Below are 23,824 nucleotides of genomic sequence, written 5' to 3'. Positions count from 1 at the left end.
GGCATACTATCTCTCTTCTTGGGGGGCAAAGATCCACATATGGCTTTCTGTCGTGTGCTGTTGTATGAAGTTACTTGGTCCTGACCTGTGCTTGCAAAATTCTGAATGACAGCGAGGTAGTGCAGTAGATAACTGAGTGATGGACCTGGAGTCAGCCAGACCTGGGTTCGAATCTGGCCTCAAATACATACTACTTGTATGACCCTGGGCAAGTAATTTAATCACTTTGTTCCTCAGTTTCCTAATCTGTAAAATGGAGACAATCTGGATTATAGAAATAAGGTTGATAAAATGATAAAAATGACTATACATGTATGTATACATATGCATGCATACATATACACACATATACATATATATATTATATAAATTCTTTACAAACTTTAAATTGCTGCAAATGCCAGATGTTATTTCTATGTGCTCCTGCCCCAAAGAATTCATTTCTGGTTTCAGGGACCAGGAGGGATACCATGTACATGGAAAGGCTCCCCTTTCCCCAGGACCCAAATCTGCTCAGCTGTTCTCTGATCTGTCCTCTGGATAGGAACAAAGTGGAAGGTCAATGAGCCATGGTCTGTCAGTTTGATTTTATAGCACAAAGTAGGACTGTTCCTATGCCAAGTGTAATCCTAAATCCCAGATAAATTCCTTGTCTTGATGAGAATCACATCGAGAATCACAATGACCAATGTTAAGGGTATTCCTGTCCTGAGAATTCTAGAATCTTGGATTCTAATCTAATGGCAGTATGTATGTCCTTAGCAGTACTTCTCACCATTCCATACCCTCCAAGGGGTCCAGTCCTAGAACAATGGTTTGGAGTAAGAATGGGACAGATGGAGCCACCATAGTAGTTGTAGAATCAAAGGAGTATATTAAAGAATTTCAAGCTGGAAGGATGGAGTGCGGGATTCTGCAGTCTACTGAGTGCCTCATACAAAGAAAAGGAGATAGAAGGGCTAGTCATTCATTGGTGGTAAGCTCCTGAAGAAAAGGGGAAGAGATGGCATCGAAGGGCACAAGCAGAGGGCTTAGCATTGCCTTCTATCTCATTTTATGAGAATGCAACAGAAAGAGAAGAGAATGGGTGAAGACACAGGATTTTGAAGTGTCCCAAACAAAGTAGAATGCAAACTTCTTGAAGGCAGGAACTAATTTCGTTTTCTGTACTCAGTGATACTTAAGTATATAATAAGTACTTAATATACATTGTTTGATTTGGTATAAGGCCCAGGGGTGGGGAACCTGTGGGCCTCAAGGCCACATACGGCCCTGTAGATCCTCAACTATGGCCCTTTGACTGAATTCAAACTTCACAGAATAGATCCCCTTAATAAAAGGATTTGTTCTGTAAAACTTGGACTCAGTCAAAAGGCTGCACCCAAGGCCCTAGAAGGCCACAAGTGGCCTTAAGACCTCAGATTCCCTCTCCGTGCTAGAAGCAAAATCAATGTAACTAGGATAAGAATGGAAAGGAGCAATTGGGGAAAAAAAATTTGCATCACATATCTTAGATAATGGCTTAATATTCAAGATATATAGAAAACTAACAAATGCTTAAGATCAAAAGCTTTTCCCCAATGGACAAAGAGTCAAAGGATATAAAAAGACATTCCTGAAATAAAGAACTACTAACTATTAACAGTATGAAAGATTCCTCAAATACTAACAAGAGGAATACAGATCAAAAGAATTCTAATGTTTTATGTCATATTGAGAAAGTTGGCAAAATTGACAAAAGATGGTAATGATCACTGTTGGAGGAGGCATCCAAAGATAGGCATACTAATAGACTGTTGGGGGTGGAGCTAAGAATCAACCTAACCATCATGGAAAACAATTTAGAATAATGCCATGAAAGTAACTGACATGCCCATACCCTCTGACTCTGCAATCCCATGGTCCTCTTCAAGAATTAAGGACAAACAGTGACAACCCACTGCTAGACATATACTCCAAGGAAATCAAAGATAGGAAGGTCCCGGGTGTACCAAAATATAACATCTTTCCAAAGAGCTAGAAACAAAGTAAATTTCCATTGATTGGGGAAAGGCTGAACAGTGGTTCAGTAATATTTGATATAAAATTAAATCAGTAACATTTCATATGTGATGAAACATATCATTTAAAAGGTGAATGATATTCGCTAACATTTATATGGCACCATAGGATTTGCAAAGCACTTTATAAGGGTCATATGATTTTCACAACAACTCTATGAGTAGATATTATCATCCCCATTTATAGATGAGAAAATTGAGACATAGAGATGTTAAGTGACTTGCCCAGGGTCACACAATTATTGTCTGAAACAAAATTTGGATTCAGGTTTTACTGACTTCATGTCCAACATTGTATCCATTGTGCTATTTAATTGCCTCAGTTTGAACAATACAGAGAGACCTAGGAAAAGATATACGTATATGTGTGTGTGCATGTCTATTTAGACAAAGAGGAAAAGTCAGAACCAGGAAAACAATATAAACAGTGACTTCAAAAATGGAAATGGAAAGAAAAAAAGAAATTGGGACTGGTTGCCACATAATTATAATGACCAAGCTTGGCCTTGATAAGGAGATATGAAAATATAACTTCTTTCCTCCCTTGATATGTTGGTTCTCTTTTGTTCATCTGCTTCCCTACCTTCTGTTGTTGTAAGAGATAGCTCCCAGAGTGGGAGAGGGGGAAAGGGATTTGTTGAGAAATAAAAGCAGTGTAAAAACAAAATATATTATCAATAATATATTAAAAATACATTGCTTTCCAGAATGATTAAACCAATTTATACCTCCACCAACAGTCTTGGAATGATGCCAAGAAAGTGAGTAAATTATCTAGCAGTGTTCTCACTGCTAGGAATACACCCCAAGGAAGTCAAAGAACTCATCTACACCACAAATGCTGAAGTTTCACAATAGCTGCAAGTCCTTTTCTGGCTCTGGCCTTGCTACACAGCTCGTGTATCTGACCACTGGATTGGTCTAGCATGCCAATACAATTCTGGGAACGAGCTCCCCAAATCACCAGTAATTGTTGTACTATATCACTTGGCAACTAGGGCATCACCAGTGATAGTAGCCAGTGCTCAATGGTGGCCACATGGCACCTAAGTGTTCCCCATCTCCCTCAGCTCCCAATTGTGAAGTTAACAAATGACAGTCACAACAAGGCAATTGGAGTCTACAAGTTCAGTGACAAGTTTGTGCCGCTAAAAAGTAATAAAGCCAAGATTCAAACTCAAGCCCTGTGATTCTACTCTGTCCTTTGCTCAGATCAAATCTAGTTTAGTCCAGTGCAGTTCTAAGTGCTACATTTTAGGAAGGCCATTGTCAAAATGGAGCATGTCCCAAGGAAGGAGACGTATGGTGAGAGGCCTGGCTGTGTTGAAGGAACTGCACATGTTTAGCGTGGGAAGATTTAGGTATGGTTGTGGTGAGAGTAGGGGTGGAGGAGGAGGAAAGGAGAATGTTATACCTTTCCTCAAAGTATTTGTCAGCCTGTTCCTTGGGAAACTCAGGAGCCTGATTAGGGAATTAGGCTTTTTCTGATGGATGTCAAAGGAACAATGAGTTTCATGAGCTACAGAGAAGCAGACTTCAGTTCAACTTCCTAATAATTGTCGTTTAGTTGTTCCAGTCATGTCCAACTCTCTATGACCCCATTTGGGATTTTCTTGGCAAAGATACTGGAGTGGTTTGCCATTTCCTTCTCCAGCTCATTCACAGATGAGGAAATTGAGGAAAATGGGGTTGTGACTTGCCTAGGGTCACACATCTAGTAAGTGTCTGAGGCCAAATTTGAACTCAGGGCATCTGACTCCAGGCCAAGTGCTCTATCCACTGAGCCACCTAGCTGCCCTTCTAACAATTATAGCTATCCCAAAATGAAATGGGCTTTCTCATAAGGTAGTGAGCTCTTTGTTACTAGAGGTCTTCAAGTCGTTGTTGTTATTGTTTGTCCTTCATTCTTGAAGAGGACCATGGCATCATGATGCCATGACTTGTAAGTGAATTGGATTTCAGTGAGGGAGGGCTGTGGAAAGTCACCAGCTTCATTTTCTCCTCCAGAACCATCTGGATCCAGTAGCAAGATATAAATCAGCACAATTGGAGATGGTGCCAGATGCAGTGGGAGACCATGACCTTTTTCATCTAAGGTCTTTCCCAGGTCTCAGTTTGACTGAGGCAATACCCATTCAGTGACCACTTGTTGGGGAGGTTGCAGAAGAATTTTCTGCTCAAAGACTGTTTGAATTAGATGGTCTCTGAGGCCCCTTGCGGCTCTAGGTCTATAATCCTCTAAGGTCCCAGAATGGGCAAATAATTTGTTGAAGGTCACACAAGCAGCAAAGTGGGGATTCAGTCATGGATGCTGTGGCTCCTAATCCTAGTCTTCTCCCCACTGTGTGCCAGTGTGGATGCTCCACCTTGCAAATACACAGGGCTTAACAGGTTCTCACTTCAGTTCACGTAAACATCTTAATTGCATCTTTAATGCCTTCACGTGGAAACCTTCAGCATTAAATTACACCTTAATGGGAATGCTAAATTATCCAAAGACCTTGGAGCAAACTGAAGGACCAATATATTTATAGTTTCTCAAAGCAGGAATTTATAAATACTGTTCCCTTAGCAAAGACTTCCCAGGCCTTGGAGCTCCTTCCTGACAGGTAGTATTTATGCTACAGAAAAAGCTGAAAATTCACACCCTCTTCCCCTCACACACACACACACACACACACACACACCACACACACACACACATTCTTATATTCTTATCTCCTATTGGCTGGAGTAAATGTGTAGTTATCATGGGAGGTGGGGAAAGGGCAGATGCTGGGCAGGTGTAGGAGGATTTTAGATACATAATCAATTAACAAGCATTTATTATGCACCTACTATGTGTCAGGCACTAGATGCCGAGGATACAAATACAAAAGTGAGACAGACCTGCCCTCAAGGAGCTTATATTCTGCCTGGGAAGCAGGGGGGAAATTTTTTTCAACTTTAAGAGAGAACTGGGACCTCATACAAGATTTCGAACCTCTCTAATGAACCTGTCAAGAAGTATTGTGCATCAACATGACTAATATGGAAATGTTTTATATGATTGCACATATATAACCTATATCAAATTACTTATCATCTTAGGTAGGAGAGAGGTGAGGGAGAGAGGGAGGGAGAAAATTTGGAACTCAAAAACATTTTTTAAAGTGAATGTTAAAATTTTTCTTTACATGTAATTGGGAAAAAAAATAAAATACTGTTTTAAAAAAAAGTATTGTACATTATCATTATCTGTGTTTATGTCTTTTCCCTATCCTAGACCCTGAGCATTATGGCAGGCAAGGATCCTGTCTTAGATAAACTGTGTATGGCTTCCAAGGTCTAGAACAGAGCTTTTCAGGGCAGCAGATGTTTAATGACTATTTTCTGAAATGCATTGGTTGAATTCAATTGGGTATCTACTCCCTGAGTGGAAGGCCTGGCTATAATGTGGTCAGCTCAACAAGCGGGCAAGACACCTTGTGGGTTTTTTTTTTCCCAAAGGCCTCCCTTTGTCCCATCCCTCCAAGCTATCAGCATCACCCCACCCCAATCCTGGTCAGGTATGAGGCTTCCCATTTTAAAGGCCTGTAGCTACAGGTAGGACAATATTTACTGAAAGGTGGCAGAGAACATGGTGTAGTCATGTTGGCCTTTAGAAGAGTGTTCTTGTTCCATGATGGGGAGAAGGGGAAAAGTTCATCAGAATGTCATCATTGCCCTTTGGAGAGGAGACCCTGCCTCCCACCTCCTCCAGGTGCCTCCAGGCCCAGTTCCTGTACCCATTCAGATGGCAGGAAGCAACTATCTGCTTACTCCCACCCAACCCAGAGTCAGGAAGCCATCTCACTCTGCTAGCACCACCAGAATCATGGGGGAAAGCTACTTTAGATGGATTAAGTGTCTACTCTGGGGATTTAAAAAGCAACAAAAGGCTGATCTGGCCTTTCAGACATACAGACATACATGTATGCATTCATACATTCACACACAAAAACACATAGGCATATGTGCTTCTACAAAGAAACATGCACACACCAACACAAAAGGACACACGTGTGCATGAACACACACACACACGCGTGCACACACACACACCAGACATTTGTTAATGTTGCAGCTGGATAAGTTGGAGTGGTCGGGATAGACCCTGGTAGACATCCTCTCTCCTCCAAGCCAAGCCTAGTCCAGATGCTAACCCAGCAGTGTTCACCTGCTATGCATTGGACGGTGGGTCTGCAGGGCAGATGGTCCTCAATATCTTTGATTGCTTCACATGTCTCTTAATCCCTCTTTGACTCCTCACAGGCACGAGTAAGGGTCCCAAGTGTCTTACTCTCCAAAAATACAGCTCTATATTCATAGGGTAGTTGGCCTTTTAAGCAATCCCAGGAGGCCTACTTCCTTATTGAATGTAGGCCTAAGTGGGGGATGTGGAGGGGAGGCTGTTCCATGAGCCACTGGTTTCCCGCTCCCATTACCTCCAAACACACTCACCAGTGACCTTTTCCATGAGAAATGGAAGTAGCTGTACCAAGCATGCAGGGATTCCAGACATGGGTCAGGATTATGAGAGCCTGCCTGGACTCTTCTTCCCTTGCTTTTTCTCTCTCCCATTTCTGTCTTTTCCCATCTCTCTTCTTCCCTGCCTCTCTTCCCTTCCAAATATTCCATATTTCATCTCTCCTCCATCCCTATCTCTTCCTTTCTCCTCCTTTCTCCTTCCTGTTTTTATCCCTTTCCTCCCTCTCCTCCTTCACCCCTTCTCCTTTATCTTATGTTGAATAGAGAATACATTATTAGTAGGGGACAGAGAGGCTTTAGAGGTATGATGGCTTCAGCTTCCCCCAGCCCTGCCTCACACATGCACATACAAAAGCTGACCACTGAACTTGGCCCAGATTTTAGTCTGTTGTGCTCATAGATTTCAACTCCTTTGATCATCAGTTTAAGCCAGGTATTAGCCTGGTGTGATTTTCTTGCAGCCTAGGGAGGAAGGGTGAGAGGAGGGGAGGGAAAGAGAGAGAGTGAGGTACAGAGAACCAGTGAATTGTGGAGTCAGTTGATGCCTCCTGCAAAGAGGACCCGGGCACCTCAGGCGCCATTTTTGTCTTATATCATGGGGACAGTGTCTCTCTCTGTGCTGGGCTGTGATGCCAATTTTATGTCCAAACAGAGCTTTATAAATTCCAGGTCAGGCAGCACTGTGTGGGTTAGAAATAGAAATGACTGGGAGACCTTCCCAGCAGAGCCAGCTCTGGGATCCCTTCAGCTGACTAGAATTAGTGCTGGCCGGTGAGGGGTGCTGTCCTCCTTGCCCCCAGCAGCATCCCAAGACTGGAGCTGATGCCAGTCAAGCATTGATGGCGTTGGCCACATCAGTAAAAACCAGCCGGCTGGGTCTCTGCATCGGGCCCTGGTTGGTCAGTAGAATCTATGAGGAAGCAGCAAGTTGAAGCACATCAGAGAATGAAGACAAAGCCCTTAGAGACCACTCAGGCAAAACCCACCATGTTGCAGAAGGGGAAGCTTGAGTCCTAGAGAAGCAAAGAGATTTTCCCAAGGCTAAACAGTGAGCTCATGATAGAGTCTGCACACAAAGTTGATGGGAGAGTGGCTAAACAATGTGGCCCATGTAACTAAGAAATAATAAATACAGAGAAGCATGGGAAGGCTTCTACTAAGTGATATAAAGTAAAGTAAATAGAACCAGGCAATATACATGATGATAACACTTTGAATGGATACATTTTTTTGAGTCTCCAAAAAAATGAAACTCAGTGTTATGAAATTTTAATGACCGAGCTCAGACCTGACAGAGACAGGAGGACAGATCCCTTTATTTTCTTGTAAGGACTGAGGCAATATAGGTACAGAATACTACATCTGAGGTAGGACTTGGTGAGTGTCTGATCAGTTTTGCTGAGTGCTTTTTCCCTCTTTTATTCTTTGTATGGCAGGATAGGTCCTTGGGAGAAGAAGAAAAGCTCTCTCTCTCTTTATCTTTCTCTCTCTTTCTATATATATAATATATACACACACATGATCATACATATAAAATATATAGATATAAAAGATTGTGTAGATATGGATATAAATTATATAGATTATATATAAATGAATGATAAATTATATATAGATAGAAAAGATTACATGCATGTATATATATATATATATATGTGTGGGGGTATACATATATATGTATATATATATGTACATATATATATATACATTCATACACTCACATACATATACTTGTGTGTGCATGTTTTGTTTTTTTTTAGGACCAAGACTGGAGTCCAGGTCTCTTGACTCCTAATCATGTATGTCTTGCCCTTTTTCCCAGACTGACTTCCTCTCCTATCATCCCATAACCTCTGGTCTAGAGATGGACACATAGTAGGTATACAGAATCACACAATAAATCAGTATCATACTACTGTTCCAGTCCTGTCTCCTATCACCTCATCCATGTCCTCCTGACTCCAGACAAGCACGATTATTCATAGTCTTGGAACATGATCTGCGTTTTCCATACTCTGGACTATGCTGTCTCCTATGTCTGTAATGTTCTCTTTTCCTCTTTTTGTCTAAATTCCAACCCACCCTTTAAAAATAATGACAATAATGATAATGGTAGCTAATATTTATACAGTGCTTTAGACAGAGAGAGACAGAGACACAGAGTCAGAGACAGAGAAAAAGAGACAGAGAGAGAGAGAGGAGACAGAGACAGAGAACTCTGTACCTTGTTCTGAGAGGCCTGTGCAGAGGCCGCATCTCTTCCATGCTCCAACAACTCCTGTTCCAGCTCATCTTGCTCCTCCGTGGGGTCAAAGTTATACATAGGCATAAGCTGGTGACGAAGCTTCTCCAGCCTGAAAGCAGAGAGTGGGGTGGAATGTGAGGTTCCCTCTCCTCTGTCTCCTGTCTGGTGCTAGTGAAGGCCTCCCTCTGCACACAACGGATGCTGAATATTAAGTGGCCTAAGACATAGCCCGGCTAATGGGTATGATGGGGGAGGCAATGGCTGCCTCTAGGGAGAGACCAGTGCAGGCCTTCCTTTTTCAGCAACCCCCTCCCGCCCCATTTTTGGGTACTAGATTTAGAGTTAAAAGATTTGGCTTAGAATCACACCTCTGCTTATTAGCTGAGTGACCTTGGGCATATCACTTCAGCTTTCTAGGCCTCAGTTTCTGGTTTGAATAGAGAGCCCCTAAAGTTTCTTCTAGCTCTAGGACCTATGAACCTAGGTACCCATATACTGAAACCTTCATCTCTCCCTTACTCATTTCTAGCAAGTTACTCACAGGGTTGGCAGAGACTCTGAAGGCAGGGCCTCCTATGACAGGCCTTCCCATGGGTGCTCAGGACCAGGCCCCACAGCCTATAGGTACTCCATACTGATTGGCTACAAAACATGCCAGGGAATACATCCCCAACTGAGGCTTATGGGCTATCTACTCTGCCTTCCACGTGAATGGAAGAGAAGGTACATGAATCAAAGGAGCAGATATTCATTACAAATATCTATGTTTGCTTTTGGAATTCATAGAATAGGAGCCTGTTAGAGTTAACAAGGACCTTAGGACACAGAACATCAGCACCAGAAGAAGAGATCTTAGAACACAGAACAGATCATGTCAGCGCCGGAGCTTAGAATATAGCATGTCAATATCAGGAAAAGACGTTAGACCATAGAACACAGAATGTCAGAGCTGGGATAGACTGTAGACCAATCAGCAGCCAGACCTCTTGCCTCCCACTCTGAGGGTGTCATCCTGGGCTACTTGACACACATTTCTCTGCAGGAAGAGACCTTACAGATCATCTCTCATTTTTTTTTTCCAAATTAGGAAACCAAAGCCCTATAAGAAAGGAGCTGTCCAAGGTCACACCGTAAGCTGGTAGCAAAGTCAAAATTTTAAAAGTATCCAGAATCCCAGTCTGAATTCTCTGTCACCACTGCTATTGACTAGCTGTGTGACCTTGGGCATTTATGAGTTTTCTTTTCTTTTTTCCCCCAGCAATAAATAACAAGATTTATCTACCTCCCTTTGGTGCTTGACTTACATTGATGTGAATGGGAAGAAAAGCAATTGAGTTTTCAAAGACTTATTTTCAGGGGATAACTTAGTCGAGATTGTGAGGCAGCAAAAATGAAGTTATTGGTTCCCAAGGCAGAGCCTTCCTGACTTGGAGCCAGGAGACCCAGGACAGGGTGGCAATGACAAAGGGGCCCAGGAAAGGATGGAGCTATGGCACCCTGTGGATATGGGGGGGGTAGCCCAGGCTACAGCCTCGAAGCTCACCTGTTTCCATAAGCACAAAGGGAATGACAGTAATCCTAGCTAGCATTTAAATAGCATTTTAAGGCTTGAAAAGTACTTTACAAATATTATCTCTTTTGAACCTCACAACAAGCCAGGGGTGGTGGTGGTGCTATCATCATCCCCATTTTACAGATATGGAAACTGAGACAGGTTAGGTGATTTGCCCAATATCACACAGCCAGTCTGAGACTGGATTTGAATTCAGGTCTTCCTGATTCCAAGTCTAGAACTTTCTCCACTGTGCCACTCACATGACATTCACATTGACCACAGATGTCAAATGTGAGAATCACCATCTTAATTTTGTATCTCCTCTCACCACCAGGCATGGTCTAACTCCATGGTTTAAAAAACAGCTGAGATTTGTCAAGGTACAATGAGTGGAATGAGTACCATTCTTCTAGTCAGAAGACCTGAGTTCAGTTCCTAAATCCTACACATTATCCCTTGCAGGTTTCATGAGGACAGGGAATATATTTGTTTTCCTCTTCTTTTTTCTTAATCTCCCAGCTATAGGTTGGACAATGGGAAGATCACTTAATCTCTCTATGCCTCAGTTTCCTATCTGCAAAATGGGTATAATAATAACTACACTTGTGAGGAAAGTATTTTTTTAAAACTTAAAGGACTAAGAGAGGCGATGTAGCCTAGTAAATAGAGGGACAACTTCAGATCAGGAAGGTCTGGGTTCAAGTCCTACCAATAACACAGAGGTTGTGTGATCCCAAACCACTTAGTCAACCTCTCTGTGCCCCCAGCAGCTCTTTAAAGCTATAAATATAAATTGCAGAGAAGGCACGAATCTTCATTGAGAGAAGAGAATCTCCTCCACCAATGAAATCAGAGGTTTGGACCCAAAAAGGTGGCAGAGAGAGGGTAGAGAAATGGTGACCTGGGAAAAAGTGTCCCCCCCCACACACAGCTCTATAGCCATGGGTGCACTGTCCCAGGAGCAAGGATCTGATCCCTTCCCAACAGCTCAGTCCAAGGCCTCTGTGTGCGTGTGTGCATGTATGTGTGTATGAATATGTATGTGTCTGTTTCTCCCTTCTCTGCCCTCAGTTGTTTCCCCATCTTTGTGCTGCTCCCAGTACTGAAAGCCTGGAAAAAAATGAAGGGATTACCTCTTCCTTTTCCTGATGTACAGAACCTAGGGGAGAAGGAGAGACAAAGTTATTTCAGGGTGGGTAAGCCATCCATCAACTAGAGGAGGGAAGAGGAGGTGAGGCTATGAGGCAAGCAGTTGGTAATATAGGTGTCTAGGAGAGGGCAGGCGACATAGATTGACAGGAAAGAAGAAGCAACATATAGAACCAGGAAACCTGAATAAGGTATTAGCTGTGTCAGACACTCACTAGCTGGGTGACCCTGGGGCAAGTCACTTCACCCTGTTTGCCTCAGTTTCCTCATCTGTAAAATGGGCTGGAGAAGAAAGTGGCAAACCACTGCAGCATCTTTGCCAAGAAAACCCCAAACGGGCTCACAAAGAGTCGGACACAACTGAACACAAGATCTTTAAGTTCCTTGAGGGCAGGGGTCTATTGGGGGTTTTTTTCACCTATACATATTCAGTAGGACTTTCATAAATGTTTGTGGAATTAAATTAATAAGATTTCTATTCCTGGTTAACATAGCAATCCTACCTCCCATCTTAGTTAGTAGATCACAGATGGTCACCTCAGGGGCTAAGCCTTCTCAGGGTCGTCAGCAAAGCTGAGGAAAGGGAACCAGCTTTGCCCACCTGCAGCACACAAACTTCCACTTGCCTCCCTTTGTCTACCTGACACTTGCCCCAGACATTATCTTGGAGTGGGGAGGGGACACTAGAAGCTGTGGAAGGATACAGAGAAATGTGGAGTATCTACTAGTATTTGTAAAGGTTCCCCTAAAGGGGAGGGGGAACAACTTGGACAAGGTCCCCTTTTTTGAGTGAGACTTGTATCCTCTGCCCTGCCTCTTCCTTCAGAAAGGGGGGGGTGTCTCTGAGGGCAAAGACTATTTTTTTTCATACCATTAGGGCTCAGCCCTGTCTCTGGGCTCCCTAAGGGTGTGGGTTCTAGGTCCTCTTCAAAGCAGGAACTCCCTGAAGGCTGGGGCCTGATCTCCCCCTTATTTCATGAGTTCCCTGAAGGCAGAAGCTGTCTTCACACTTCAGATTGGGGCTCCCTGAGGACAGGAGCAGTGTGTCCACCTTGGACCAAGAGCTTCCTGAACGAAGAGATTGAGTGACCTGCTCAGACCAGAACTCCTTTAGTTCAGGGGCCAACTTTCACTCAAAGTAAGGACTCCTTTTTTTCTGGGACAAAAGTTGGGTTCTATCAACATTGCCCATTTTGGTTTTTGGGGAAAGAAGGGGAAAGCTTGTCACTTGGTTTGTGGGCTATGAATGAAACTGACAAATAGGTTTTCAAGGAACCTCCTCTCTTAGATACAAACAACCCCAAGGCAACTGAAATTCTTTCAGTTCAATTCAAAAAGATGCTCTAAACTGAAGGCCTGGCACTCTGCTTTGGCCGGGCCCTAATCTCAAAGAATTTATAACCTAAGGGAGAATAACAAATACAGATTCAGGAGAGAGTAAGAAAAATGCTTTGGAGAGTCTCAGGAAAAGCCTCCTGAGAACTTTCAAGGAAGGGAAGACTCCTTTCATTTGGTGGGAGGGGTGGGGAAGCCAAGAAGGTTGCATGGAAGAAGTGGCACCTGAGGTAAGTGGGAAGGGAGCCAGAGATAGTGAGATAACCACGAAGCAAGACAATCTCCCAGTCTCATGAGGACAATAGGTATGTGGGGGCAGGGAGGATGGGAGCATCTTGACCTCTCTTTCCCTGGAAATAAGGACATAAGCATTTATTAAGCACCCACACCACGGTAAGCCCTTTACAAATATTATCTCATTTGCTACTCACAACAATACTAGGACTAGGTGCTATCATTATCTCCATTTACAGTTGAGGAAACTGAGGCAGGCAGAGATTAAGTGATTTGCCCAGAGTCATACAGCTAGTATGGATAGTAAGTGTCTGAGGCCAGATCTGAACTCAGGTCTTCCTGACTCAAGGCTCAGCACTCTATCTGATGAGTCAGCTAGCTGCCTGGAGAAGCAAGCAGCCAAAGCCAGGCACTTGGCTCACTTTGCTGGCAACCAGCCTTCCAACTCAGGGCATTTCGTGCATTTGTCACATCATATTGCATAATTTTATGTATTTGTGTCTTATTCCCCCTACTATACTGGAAGCTGTAGGATGCCTTACTGAAGACTTGTTATCTCCCTAGTGTCTGACACAGGGCTTCGCATGCAGTAGGCACTTTGAAAATGGCCTTCAAATTGAATTGAAAACCTATAGGTTAGAATGTGAATGCAGGGTGGGGGAGAAAGGGGAAGACTTTCAGAGAGAGGAGGAATCCTAGAAATCAAGACCAGCTAATTCGTCTCCAATGTTGAAGGGGAAAACAATACCCAGAGAGAGGAAGGGTCTTACCCAAAGTCAATGAAGTGAGATCCCCTTTTTATGGTCCCTGAATTGAGAAAAATTTAGGAATATGTTCCTAGGAGACCTTATCTATCCCTAGCATGTGACCCCACCAGCTTGGGCTGCCCTCTAGGCTGGAAAAGGTGGCAACCTTTCTCTGCCAGCACTAGATATCTTCTCCAGCTTTGATTCCAGCTGAACTTATACCCCTACTGTTTTCTTTCTCAGGTTTAATCTTGTATGGTTAAGGCCAAGAGAACTTGGAGGAGCTAAAGCTTCCCGGAAAGAAGGTGAGACCCCAAACTCTTGGGATTTTCATGTAGTTCCCCTCCCCCTACAAATCAGAGAGCCTGGGGAGCCTATCAGCATGGGGAACACTTAGAGTATATCCGAGCTGGAAGGAACCTTAAGAGAGAATCTGATCCAAACCGCCCATTTTACAGGTAAGGAAACTGTGGCCCAGAGAGGTAGGGTGATTTGCTCAAGGTCAATCAGCAAGTTAGTGGGATCAGAATGTAGGGTTCCTGGCTCCCAGTTTCTAAGCTGCCTCTCTGAAACTAGATGTATTTTTTTGGCATTGATTCAAAAAGCTGTACAGATACTTGTCATTCTGCATCAGTGTTGAATCATGGGCCAACAAGGTCCTTGCAATTTTAAGGAATTATCATAAGTGCCAACCGAGCTGCAAAGATAAATGATGAGTATAATCAGGGCATCTCCCTGCCTGCCTCAGGGTCACAGAAAGGACACAGGGCCAACCAATCTTGGTGACTGATGCCCATCAGGTGTTATCCAAGGAAAGTGAGTCACCATGGCCTACCAAATGGAACCCTAACTAAGGGATAAGGAGTCCTAGCTCTGACACTAATGGATGGGTGACCCTGAGCCAGTCCCTTATCCTCTCTAGGCCTCAGTTCCCTCTCTAGTAAATGACAGAAATTAGGCTAATTGATCACAAAGGGCCCTTCCAGCTTTAATATCCTATTACCCCATGACTGGATTACTAAGATCTGGGATTCTGTGATGTAGAAGATGACAGGGTCCTACCTACTGCCTGTCATGACTCTGCCTCTGGCAAAAGCACCTCTTGGGAGTCAGAGAATCTGGGTTCAAATCCTGGATCTTCCACTTACCACTGTGTGACAGATGAGAAAACACACTGATTACCTCCCTCCCCTGCCTCCATTTGTGGGTTTCCTTAAAACAAGGTAAGCCTCCTTTTTCATCCCTTGATCTCTTACCATTGCCATAGCCAAGCCAATCACAGTGATGATTCCGAAGGACAGTAGCATTGTCCCCATGTTGGCCCCGCTGCTGGCCACATCTGGAATTTTGGTGCCATTAAAGCTGGTAGTTTCAGGACTGAGGGTGGCACTCTCTGAAGCAGCCCCATCTGTGGTGGTCCCCAGGTCAGGCTCTGGAGTGGGGGGGCTGCTTCGGTACAAGTCCCGAGGGGAAGTTGGGCTGTAAGTCATCCCAAGCCTCTGGCCACGACAGGTCCAGTCCTCCAACAACTGTCCCAAGCAGGACAGTCTTCCAAAGGTTTTAAGCAGATTGGGGTTTCCCCAGGGCTTTCCTGGGAGGGTCCGCCTCTAGCATCATATGCACAGGCTGCCACAATGTCTCCCAATGAAGAAGGAGCCTTGGCTTCCAAGCCCAGAGATGCCAAATGTCCAGAAACCCTGAAGTTGTGGAAAAAAAACAAATAGGGTTGGGGGTGGGGTGGAAGAAAGCTGAAATTTGAAGACAAATGAAAAATCTATGAAATCCTTATTTTTAGAACATTCTTTACAGGATCTGAAGTCACTCTGTTCACTTAATAACATTAACTAGGCTGAACTGAATTTGCAATAAAAGGACCATGTTTTGCATAGTTGAGGATGTGAAAGCCTATTTTGTCTTTTGTTTTCGTTCTCAATGTGTGGGAAAATCCTGTACAAGAATCATCTTCATCAGGACAGGGAAGAGACCTTTCAAAGGTCTCAGAGGTTATGTCAGGAAAACACAGGCCATGACGAGTCAAACCAAGGTGCAAATGATTCTTGCTTTCAAGCCCGTGCTCCAAGTTACCTTTCCAGCCTCTGAAAAGCCTCTGCTCTACTTCTCCAGCTTTCTTGCATACAATGTCCCATCATGTAGCCTATAGGCCAAACTGGGCTATTCTCTGCACCTTCTTCTTACTCAATTTTCTCCCACATCCTTAGTTTTGCTCAAGCTATTTATTACCTTATGCTTGGACTAGACTTTCTGTTTAACTCCATCCCCTCTTTTTGAGGCCAAGAGAAGGGGTCACCTTCTCCAGAAAGCCTTCCTCAGACTCTCCCAGATGAAAATAATTGCATCCTCCTCAAATTCCTCTTAGCCCATTGCATGGAATGAATAAATGAAAAAGTACTTATGTTGTGCCTAACACTAAGCTATGTTCCAGGGATACAGATAGCAAAGCAAGACCATCCCTTCTCTTAGCAGTTCACACATATCCCTTGCCTTGATTTCTCCCCTGTATTAGAATTATCTGTTTACTTGTTCTCTCCCTCCTCCACCCCTCCATCCCACTTTAGAATCTAAGCTCTTTGAGGGTACGACTGGGTTGCATGTTTGTGTCCCCAGAGCCCAGCACAGGAACTTTGTACATAGTTGGAGCTTAATCAATGTTTATTGATTTGAAATAGTTGAAGCTGAGCTGGAAATAGACTGCTTATTTTTTATCTTAGGACCAGGCTAGCTAAATATGGATGAATCTGTTACCAGGAGGCTAGCTACCAGGTGAGGAAGTTTTTTTGACTACTGGCAATTCACAAAAACCATCTCTTAAGGTGTGAATCAAGCTGCAATACACATCAGTGAAGGGATTGTCCACACCAATGAATTATAGAAACTTGAAGAATTTGGGGGCAGCTAGGTGGCACTGGATAGAGTGCCTGGAAATTAATTTTCCTTTGTTCAAATCCAGCCTCAGATACTTCCTAGCTGTGTGACCCTGGGCAAGTCACTTCCCTCTGTTTGACTCAAATTCCTCATCTGTAAAATGAGCCAGAGAAAGAAGTGGCAAACCATTGCAGTATCTTTGCCAAGAAAACCCCAAATGGGGTCACGAAGAGTTGGATACGACTGAAACGACTGAAACGACTGAACAACAGAAAAACTTGGGGAGAAACTCACCTCACTGTTTCTTCCTCCAAGATTATTATAAAGGCTATGTTGATTGGCTTTGCTGAATTGCTTTTTTTTTTTGAGAGAGAGATAGAGAGAAATTGATTTAATGGAGAATAATAAACTTGTGGGTTTTATTTTTTAATGGATGCCTTTTGTTTTTATATCATATTCATTTCTGAGTATATCTCTCCCTGCAGCAAGCCATTCATTCCTTGTAACAAAGGTCTCTTTCTTCTTTTTTTTAAAGCTTTATTACAAGGAATGGCTCAATGCATAAGAAAAGGGGGAGGGATATTAACAAAATGAAGGCAATATAAAAGCTGAAGGCATTAATCAAAATATGATAGAATATGTTTTTAAAAATCATATCAGGCAAAAAACCAGCAACCTAGACTCAGCTGCCCAGTTCTCTGCCTCTAGCTCAACAGACAAATTTCTGTGGATTTTGCTGTCTAGTTGGCTGCAGTGAGAGGAAGTTTTAAATGCCTTCACTCAATAATCACAAAACAATTGAAACTGAATATTGCAAAATTATGAAGAACAACCTTGGCCACAAAGAAGAGATATCCCTTCTTTTACACAGATGGGGATCTTCAGATATGGAACATTACATATAATGTCAGATTTTTTGATACATTGATCGGTATAGCTGATTTTTTTCTCTTCTTTTTCATTCTTTTAAAAAATTAAAATTTAAAATAAACTTTAAATTTAAATTATTTAAATTTTAAAAATTCTTTGTTATAAGGGATCTCTGGGAAGGAGGAGGAGAGGATGGACATGGGGAAATTTTAGGCAACACAAAAACAAAAAATATCAACAAAAAATCTATTTAAAAATACAATTCTTCATACATTCTTCACAATTCATGTGGAGGGGGAGGAATGAGGGAGGGTAGGCATCATACCACTTTTAGTGGAGGCTAACCATCCCACTCCCATTATAGTACATTATAGACCTGGGGACAAAATCTTCTTCATTTCTTTGTTTCTTGATTTCTCACAGAGAAGTGATAGCCAAGACACCACCCAGGATCAGCCGCATAGCACCAGAATTAGAGTCACAGCTGGATTGGGCCTGAGAATTCAACTAGACCAGCCCCCTCACATTATATTTAGGGAAATGGAAGTCTGGAGAATGGAAACTGATTAAGATGAGAAGTCACTGCCCAAGGTTATACAATGAGTTAGTGATGCAGCCAGAACTAGAACCCAGGTCTCCTGTTCCCAGGCTCTTTCCAATACCATCATCTCTTGCTCTGTATTCCCAGTGACTTTTCCCCTACATGAGGCTGTCTTTGTAGCAATTTATAGATTGTCTAAAATGGCTACAGAGGAAAGGAAATGGATTAGGGAGGAATGATACTGGAAGGACTGTTAGTTTCAGTGATCCCTTGAAGGTAGGGATTACTTCTATTTTTGTCTTTGTACCCCCAGCACCTACTATACTGTCTGGCATATAGTAAGAGCATAATAAAGGCTTGTTGAATTGAATACAGCTTTTATAATGTGCCTCTGTTTTTGTTACCCTAAGAATGAAGTTATCACACTATAAAAGGTTGGGAAACATTGATATTCTATAAAGAAGGAACATCTTGTTTTCAGAGGGTGTGTCAGAAAAGAGATTGTATGAAATATGATCAAATGAGTGTGTCAAGAAAGCTCTGCAAATTAAAAAAAATTTAAAAAAAGAAAGCTCTGCAAAGTGAAAAAAGGAGGGGTATCTAAATGACTAGGGGGAAAAACCATCAACTCTTCATTATTCAAGGTCAGTAAGGTAACCCCAAAATATAGAGAAGAGGAGACTTGATGGCTTTCTCCAGGTATTTAAAGAGTATTACGCTCTCTCTCCTTGGCTGTAGAGGTCCAAACCAGAAGCAGGTAGAAGTGGTGGAGAGGCAAGTTTAGGTTCAATGTCAGGAAAGACTTCCTCCCTTCAGAGTCATAGGCTGGGTTGCCTCCAGAGGTGATGGCTTCTCCTTCATTAGAGGTCCCCAAGTGATGGGTGCCTGATTCCTTAAGGGGTATGTTTTGGAAGAGATAGGCATGGTTTGGACTAGATGGTTGCTAAGGCCCTGCCTCCCAGCTCAGAGATAATGTGACTTTGAGGTGCCTTTCCGGGGTCCTGACCCTGACAAGCCTTCTGACCAATAGTTTGAGGAGGCTGAGATCTGACTCCTTCATATCAATCTTCTTTAGCTCCTCATTCTGTCTTCTAAGCATCAACCATGTGAAGATGGCCTGGAGAACTCTGCCTTGAAGCCACACTCCAAGCTGACCTACTCAGGTCTGGTCTGGGCCAACCAGGAATAATAACAAGAACAATAACCATAACAATAGCTCTGTTTTCTAGTGTAAAGAAACTGGTTTGAATCCTAGTTCTTGTATCCTTTACATTTTACAAATCACTTTCCTCACAACAGCTTTGTGAAGTAAGCAAACACAAGTATGATTATATCTACTTTACAGGTGAGGAAACTGAGGCTCAGAGAGGGGGAGGGACTTGACTAAGGCTGGGAAGATGTAGGGTGGGAGAGACCTGTTTAAAGGTCTCCACAGTCTGGCACCAATCTATCTTTCCAGACTTACGGTCTATTAGTCCTCTCACCCATCCTTATGTTTCAGCTAATCTGGCCTCCTGTCTATTTCCATCTGTAATGGACTATTAGCCCAATGGGCTATTCCTCAAGCATGGAATGCTGTCCCTCCTCCTCCTCACTGCCTTTTATAGTCTTGAATTTCCTTCATGGCTTAGCTCAGCAGCCACTTCTTAGGTGAATCCCTCCTTCCCCTCTACCTAGCTGTTAGTGCAAGCTTCCTCTTCAATTTATTTTGCATTTACTTACCTGGGGAGAAGTTGTATTCCTGGTAGAATGTGATCTCCTTGAGGACAAGCTGTTTTTGGTCTTTGTATCCCTGGCACCTAGCATAGTGACTGGTACAGAGGAGCTACCGAATAAATGTTTTGTTTCGTCTTTTTATTGAAAAGTAAAACTGTGTATTTGTGAAAGTTGGTATGGGGTTTGCCTGGGAGATTGAGTATATGTGAGTGGGCATAGGAGACTCATGGGGCTCACCTGACTAAGTTTCAGGGTCTTTTATCTGTAAAGCGGGGAGAACAACATCTGCCTTGCCTTGTGAAGATCCAGTTAGACACAATACATCTGAAAGCATTCTATACACTACGTTCGTCCGCATGCCACTGTAAGAGATGATACTTCTTATATTGTTACCCTCCTCTCCACAGCTGAAGGGCACCCTAGAAAGCATCTAGAGCAACCCTCCATTTTACAGATGAGGAAACTGACAAGCTCTAGGAGAAGAGAAATAACAAGGTAGTAATCACCAGAGTCAGAATTTGAACCCAGCTCCTCTGACTCCAAATATAGTGCTCTTTGAGTATCTGTATGTGCCCGTAGGTTTGTGAGAGTTTATTGCTCCTGCTTATGAGTGTAGGCATCTAAGCTGTGAATGTATATGTCCCCTCCACTCAGTGTATGTTCCTCTATAGTGTAAGTATGAGAGTAAAGGTGTAATGAATGAAAATTTGAAGATAAGTGTTGTGTGTATGTGTGTGTGTGTGTGTATGTGTGTGTGTGTGTGTGTGTACATGGCATAAGAAAAACACTGATTCCACAAACACGGTTTTTGGTCACTTGGAACACAATGTCCCTCACAGTCCTGCCTGCAGTGTAACTCTGGCCTGCCATCTGTCATGCCTGGTTTTATCTGCAGTCCTGGGTACTAGCATGGATGAAGATATTTCCAGCAGTCCCTGATTCCCCAGTTCTGACTGTTCACCTCATCATCCCCCTGTGGCTCTAAATAAGTGACCCCAAGTGAGCCCCTAGACAAGCCAGCTCACTGATGATGGGTTCAGACCTCAACCTAAGGGACCATTCTCTCCCACTGTGTCCCTGGCCCTTCTTCTCTCTGGAAGGTAGCACTAGGGGCCATGGAAGTCTGTTGCACACAGGCTGATTTCACTTCTGCAGAAAGAAAAATGTCCTATTAATTAGAGTTGTCCAAAAGTTGAATGGGTTGCTCCAGGAGATTCCGGATTACTGGAAGTCTTCAAGCTGAGTCTGGGTGAGTGCTTGTCAGGGACATCGTAGAGACATTTACTGTCCAGTGAGAGGGTGAACTAGATGCCCTTCAAGGTCCCTTCCAAGTCTGATATTCTCTGATTTTGTGAAGGTGTCCCCGTCTTCTACTCCAGTCCTGTATCTTACCTGCCTTACCCTACCCATCACATGAGCCAGTCTCACTGCTCCCCCCTCTTGAGCTCTAGCCCGGTAGGATTCCCTTCACAGACCTTCCAAGTCCTCCTCTACCTTTCACTCATACTGCCTTCAGGCAGAAAACTGGCCCAACCTCGGGTCAAAGCCAAATCTTCCCACATGGCTTGCTTAACTTGCTTCCCTCTATACCCCTACTGTTTGTTCAGTGATGATGTCCAACTCTTCATGACTCCATTTGCAGTTTTCTTGGCAGAGATATTGGAGTGGTTTGCCATTTCTTTCTCCAGCTCATTTTCCAGTTAAGGAAACTGAGGTAAGCAGGGTGAAGTGACTTGCCCAGGGTCACAGAGCTAGTAAGTGCCTGAGGCCAGATTTTAACTCAGGAAGATGAATCTTCCTGCCCGCAGACCCCATGGTCTATCTGCCACACCTTCTAGCTGCCCTATTTCACTACTTCTCTAGCTAAGGGCCCACCAGGGGGGATTGTGAGAGGAAGGTAGGGATGCCAGTGATCAAGCGACATCTATTTTGATAGGCACACTCACTCTGACAAGTTTTCCTTGTCAATGGGATTTGAGGATTTTAGATCTGGAAGCTCACTCATTTTCCAGATGATGACTCCCTAGATGGCCCAGTGACCAGCCAAGGTAACTGGAAGAGATAGGATATGAACCCAAGATTTCTGATTCCTAATCCAGTACTTTGGATTCGACTACATTTTACATCTTCTCTCCTGCCCTATTCTTTTTCTTTCTTTCTCTGGTTGCCCCCCCCATCTGGTTCCTACCATGCCATCCTCCTTTCCTATCCCCCTTGCTGTCTCACTCCCTCTCCTTCCTATTCCTTCTAACTCTCCTCCCCTCTCCAAACTCTCCCCATTCTAATATTCCAAATGGAAGAGAAACAGATCTAGGATTCGGGGGTCAGGGGATCTGGGCTCTTGCCAAGTGCACTTGCTGTGTGACCTCAGACAAATTGCTTTACCTATCTGGGACTCATTTTCCTCACCTGTATGACATGATTAAGAAAGAGTACGTGCCTTACCTGCCTCGCAGGGGTGATTATGACGACAATAAGTTACTATTGTTACTACTCTCTTTCTCTGGGGAGGCCTCCAAAATGAGGGAGGAGGGACAGGACTAGATATGTGATCTCAAGGTCCTTCCCAATTCTAAAATCTGATGATTCTGTGTCATCCAACATAACAAACATTTAGTGCCTAAGGTTTTGAAGAGCACTGTGTGAGGTGTTGGGGGAGACATATAGTTCAGAGAAGACAAATTCTCCACTTCAAGTAGCTTACAAAAACTAAGACCTGGGTCTGCCATCGACCCATTATGGGACCAGAGGCAAGTCAGGTCACCTGACCAAGTCTCAACGTCTTTCATCTGTAAAATGGGGATGACAACATCTGCCTTGTCTTGCGAAGATCCAAGTAACCACAATACCTGTGAAAGTATCTGTAAGCTATATACAACCCTGTGCCAACATAAGATACTATATTATCTTATATGTGCCAATATGGGATAATATAGTATTAGGCTCCCCTCCCCAGTGTCATCCCATGCCATCCCAGCCTTCCTTCATGCCTCTCCCTTCCCTTCCAGTTTTCCCGTCCTCTTCCCGTACCAGCCCCTTTCCCTCCCAGCCTCCCCTTCTGCCCTCTCCCCTGCATCCACCCCCAGTCCTGCCACCCTCTCCTCTTGCCTCTCCCTCCTGTGCCACCCCCAGACCTGCCAACCTCTCTGCCTGCCTCCCCTGGGTCCGCCCCTTGCCATCCTAGCCTCTCTCATATTCTCCTTCTGTGTGCCTGCCTCCTGCCCACCCAGCCTCCCCTCCGATCTTAAGGGCTTGAATAAAAAGGAGAGGATCGGCACTTACTTGGTTTCCGTTTAAGGCACTCTCTTAAGGATTTCCAGCTGTTGGCTTCGGTCTACGAAGGGCTGCAGGGCTGGTCCAGGAGCGGGGGGGATGTGAGAGCCCCCTGCCCGCGGTTCTCCCCTCCCCGACCGTCTGCCTGCCCACCTGCCTGCCCGGCTGCCCTAGCTGCAAAGCCAGGTGCAGAGGAGCCCTGGCTGCAGCTGGGTTGCTCCTTAGGGCACGGGGCAGAGAGGGGGCAGCGGGTTAGGTGAGGGTGAGGGATGCTGCCTTCCTACCAGAGGGCACCGACTAGGCGAGTGACCTCAGCAGACCGGGAGGCGCTGGCTCTGCAGAGGGCAGCCTGGCACCATGCCCCGGCCTGATGGGCTTGGCAGCGCCGATGCCAGGGCCTGAGTAGGCTCCAGCGAGGCCCGGGGAGCAGGCGCAGCTGTCAGCGCGTTTGTTTGCATTGTATTTTCCGAAACGCTTGGAGTACCTGGTCCCGCCTCCCCAGCTCTCAGACCTAGGCCCTCCCCTTCTCCTCCTGCCCTGCCTGGGGATTGGTGGCCAGACTGGACTAGGGCTGAGGACTGGCTCCTTAGCCTGCCACTCTTCCTCTGCTCCTGCCCGGTGCCGTGCTAGCCAGGCAGAATCAGCACTGGATTTGTGGCAGGAGGAGCTGGCATCCCTTATGGAATGCTGGTAGGGAACCGGCAGGGC

General features: G+C 44.2%; 1 protein-coding gene across 1 annotated transcript; it reads right to left on the bottom strand.

The window, feature by feature from the left end:
- Positions 1 to 575: 575 nt before the first annotated feature.
- Positions 576 to 23,577, bottom strand: CUNH3orf18 (chromosome unknown C3orf18 homolog). Its single transcript, XM_020999325.2, has 5 exons — positions 23,126 to 23,577; positions 15,090 to 15,530; positions 11,503 to 11,528; positions 8,794 to 8,923; positions 576 to 7,479 (listed from the first exon to the last, which is right to left on the bottom strand). The coding sequence occupies exons 2-5, from the start codon at positions 15,321 to 15,323 to the stop codon at positions 7,399 to 7,401; spliced, it is 471 nt and encodes a 156-aa protein (XP_020854984.1). The 5' UTR covers positions 15,324 to 15,530; positions 23,126 to 23,577; the 3' UTR covers positions 576 to 7,398.
- Positions 23,578 to 23,824: the final 247 nt, after the last annotated feature.

The sequence above is a fragment of the Phascolarctos cinereus genome, unplaced genomic scaffold (genome assembly GCF_003287225.1).
Source record: "Phascolarctos cinereus isolate Bilbo 61053 unplaced genomic scaffold, phaCin_HiC Scaffold_4;HRSCAF=312, whole genome shotgun sequence".
Classification (NCBI taxonomy): Eukaryota; Metazoa; Chordata; class Mammalia; order Diprotodontia; family Phascolarctidae; genus Phascolarctos; species Phascolarctos cinereus.
Note: the sequence above shows the minus strand (reverse complement) of the source record. Positions and strands in the feature narration are given on the sequence as shown.

Excerpts from the sequence above, each read along its gene's own strand:
- CUNH3orf18 (XM_020999325.2), bottom strand. The coding sequence starts at position 15,323 with ATGACTTACAGCCCAACTTCCCCTCGGGACTTGTACCGAAGCAGCCCC. Across the intron at positions 8,924-11,502 it reads TACATCAGGAAAAGGAAGAG|GCTGGAGAAGCTTCGTCACC; the intron begins GTAATCCCTTCA and ends CTCTGCTTTCAG. Across the intron at positions 7,480-8,793 it reads CACAGGCCTCTCAGAACAAG|ATTCTACTGACCAACCAGGG; the intron begins GTACAGAGTTCT and ends GCTTCCTCATAG.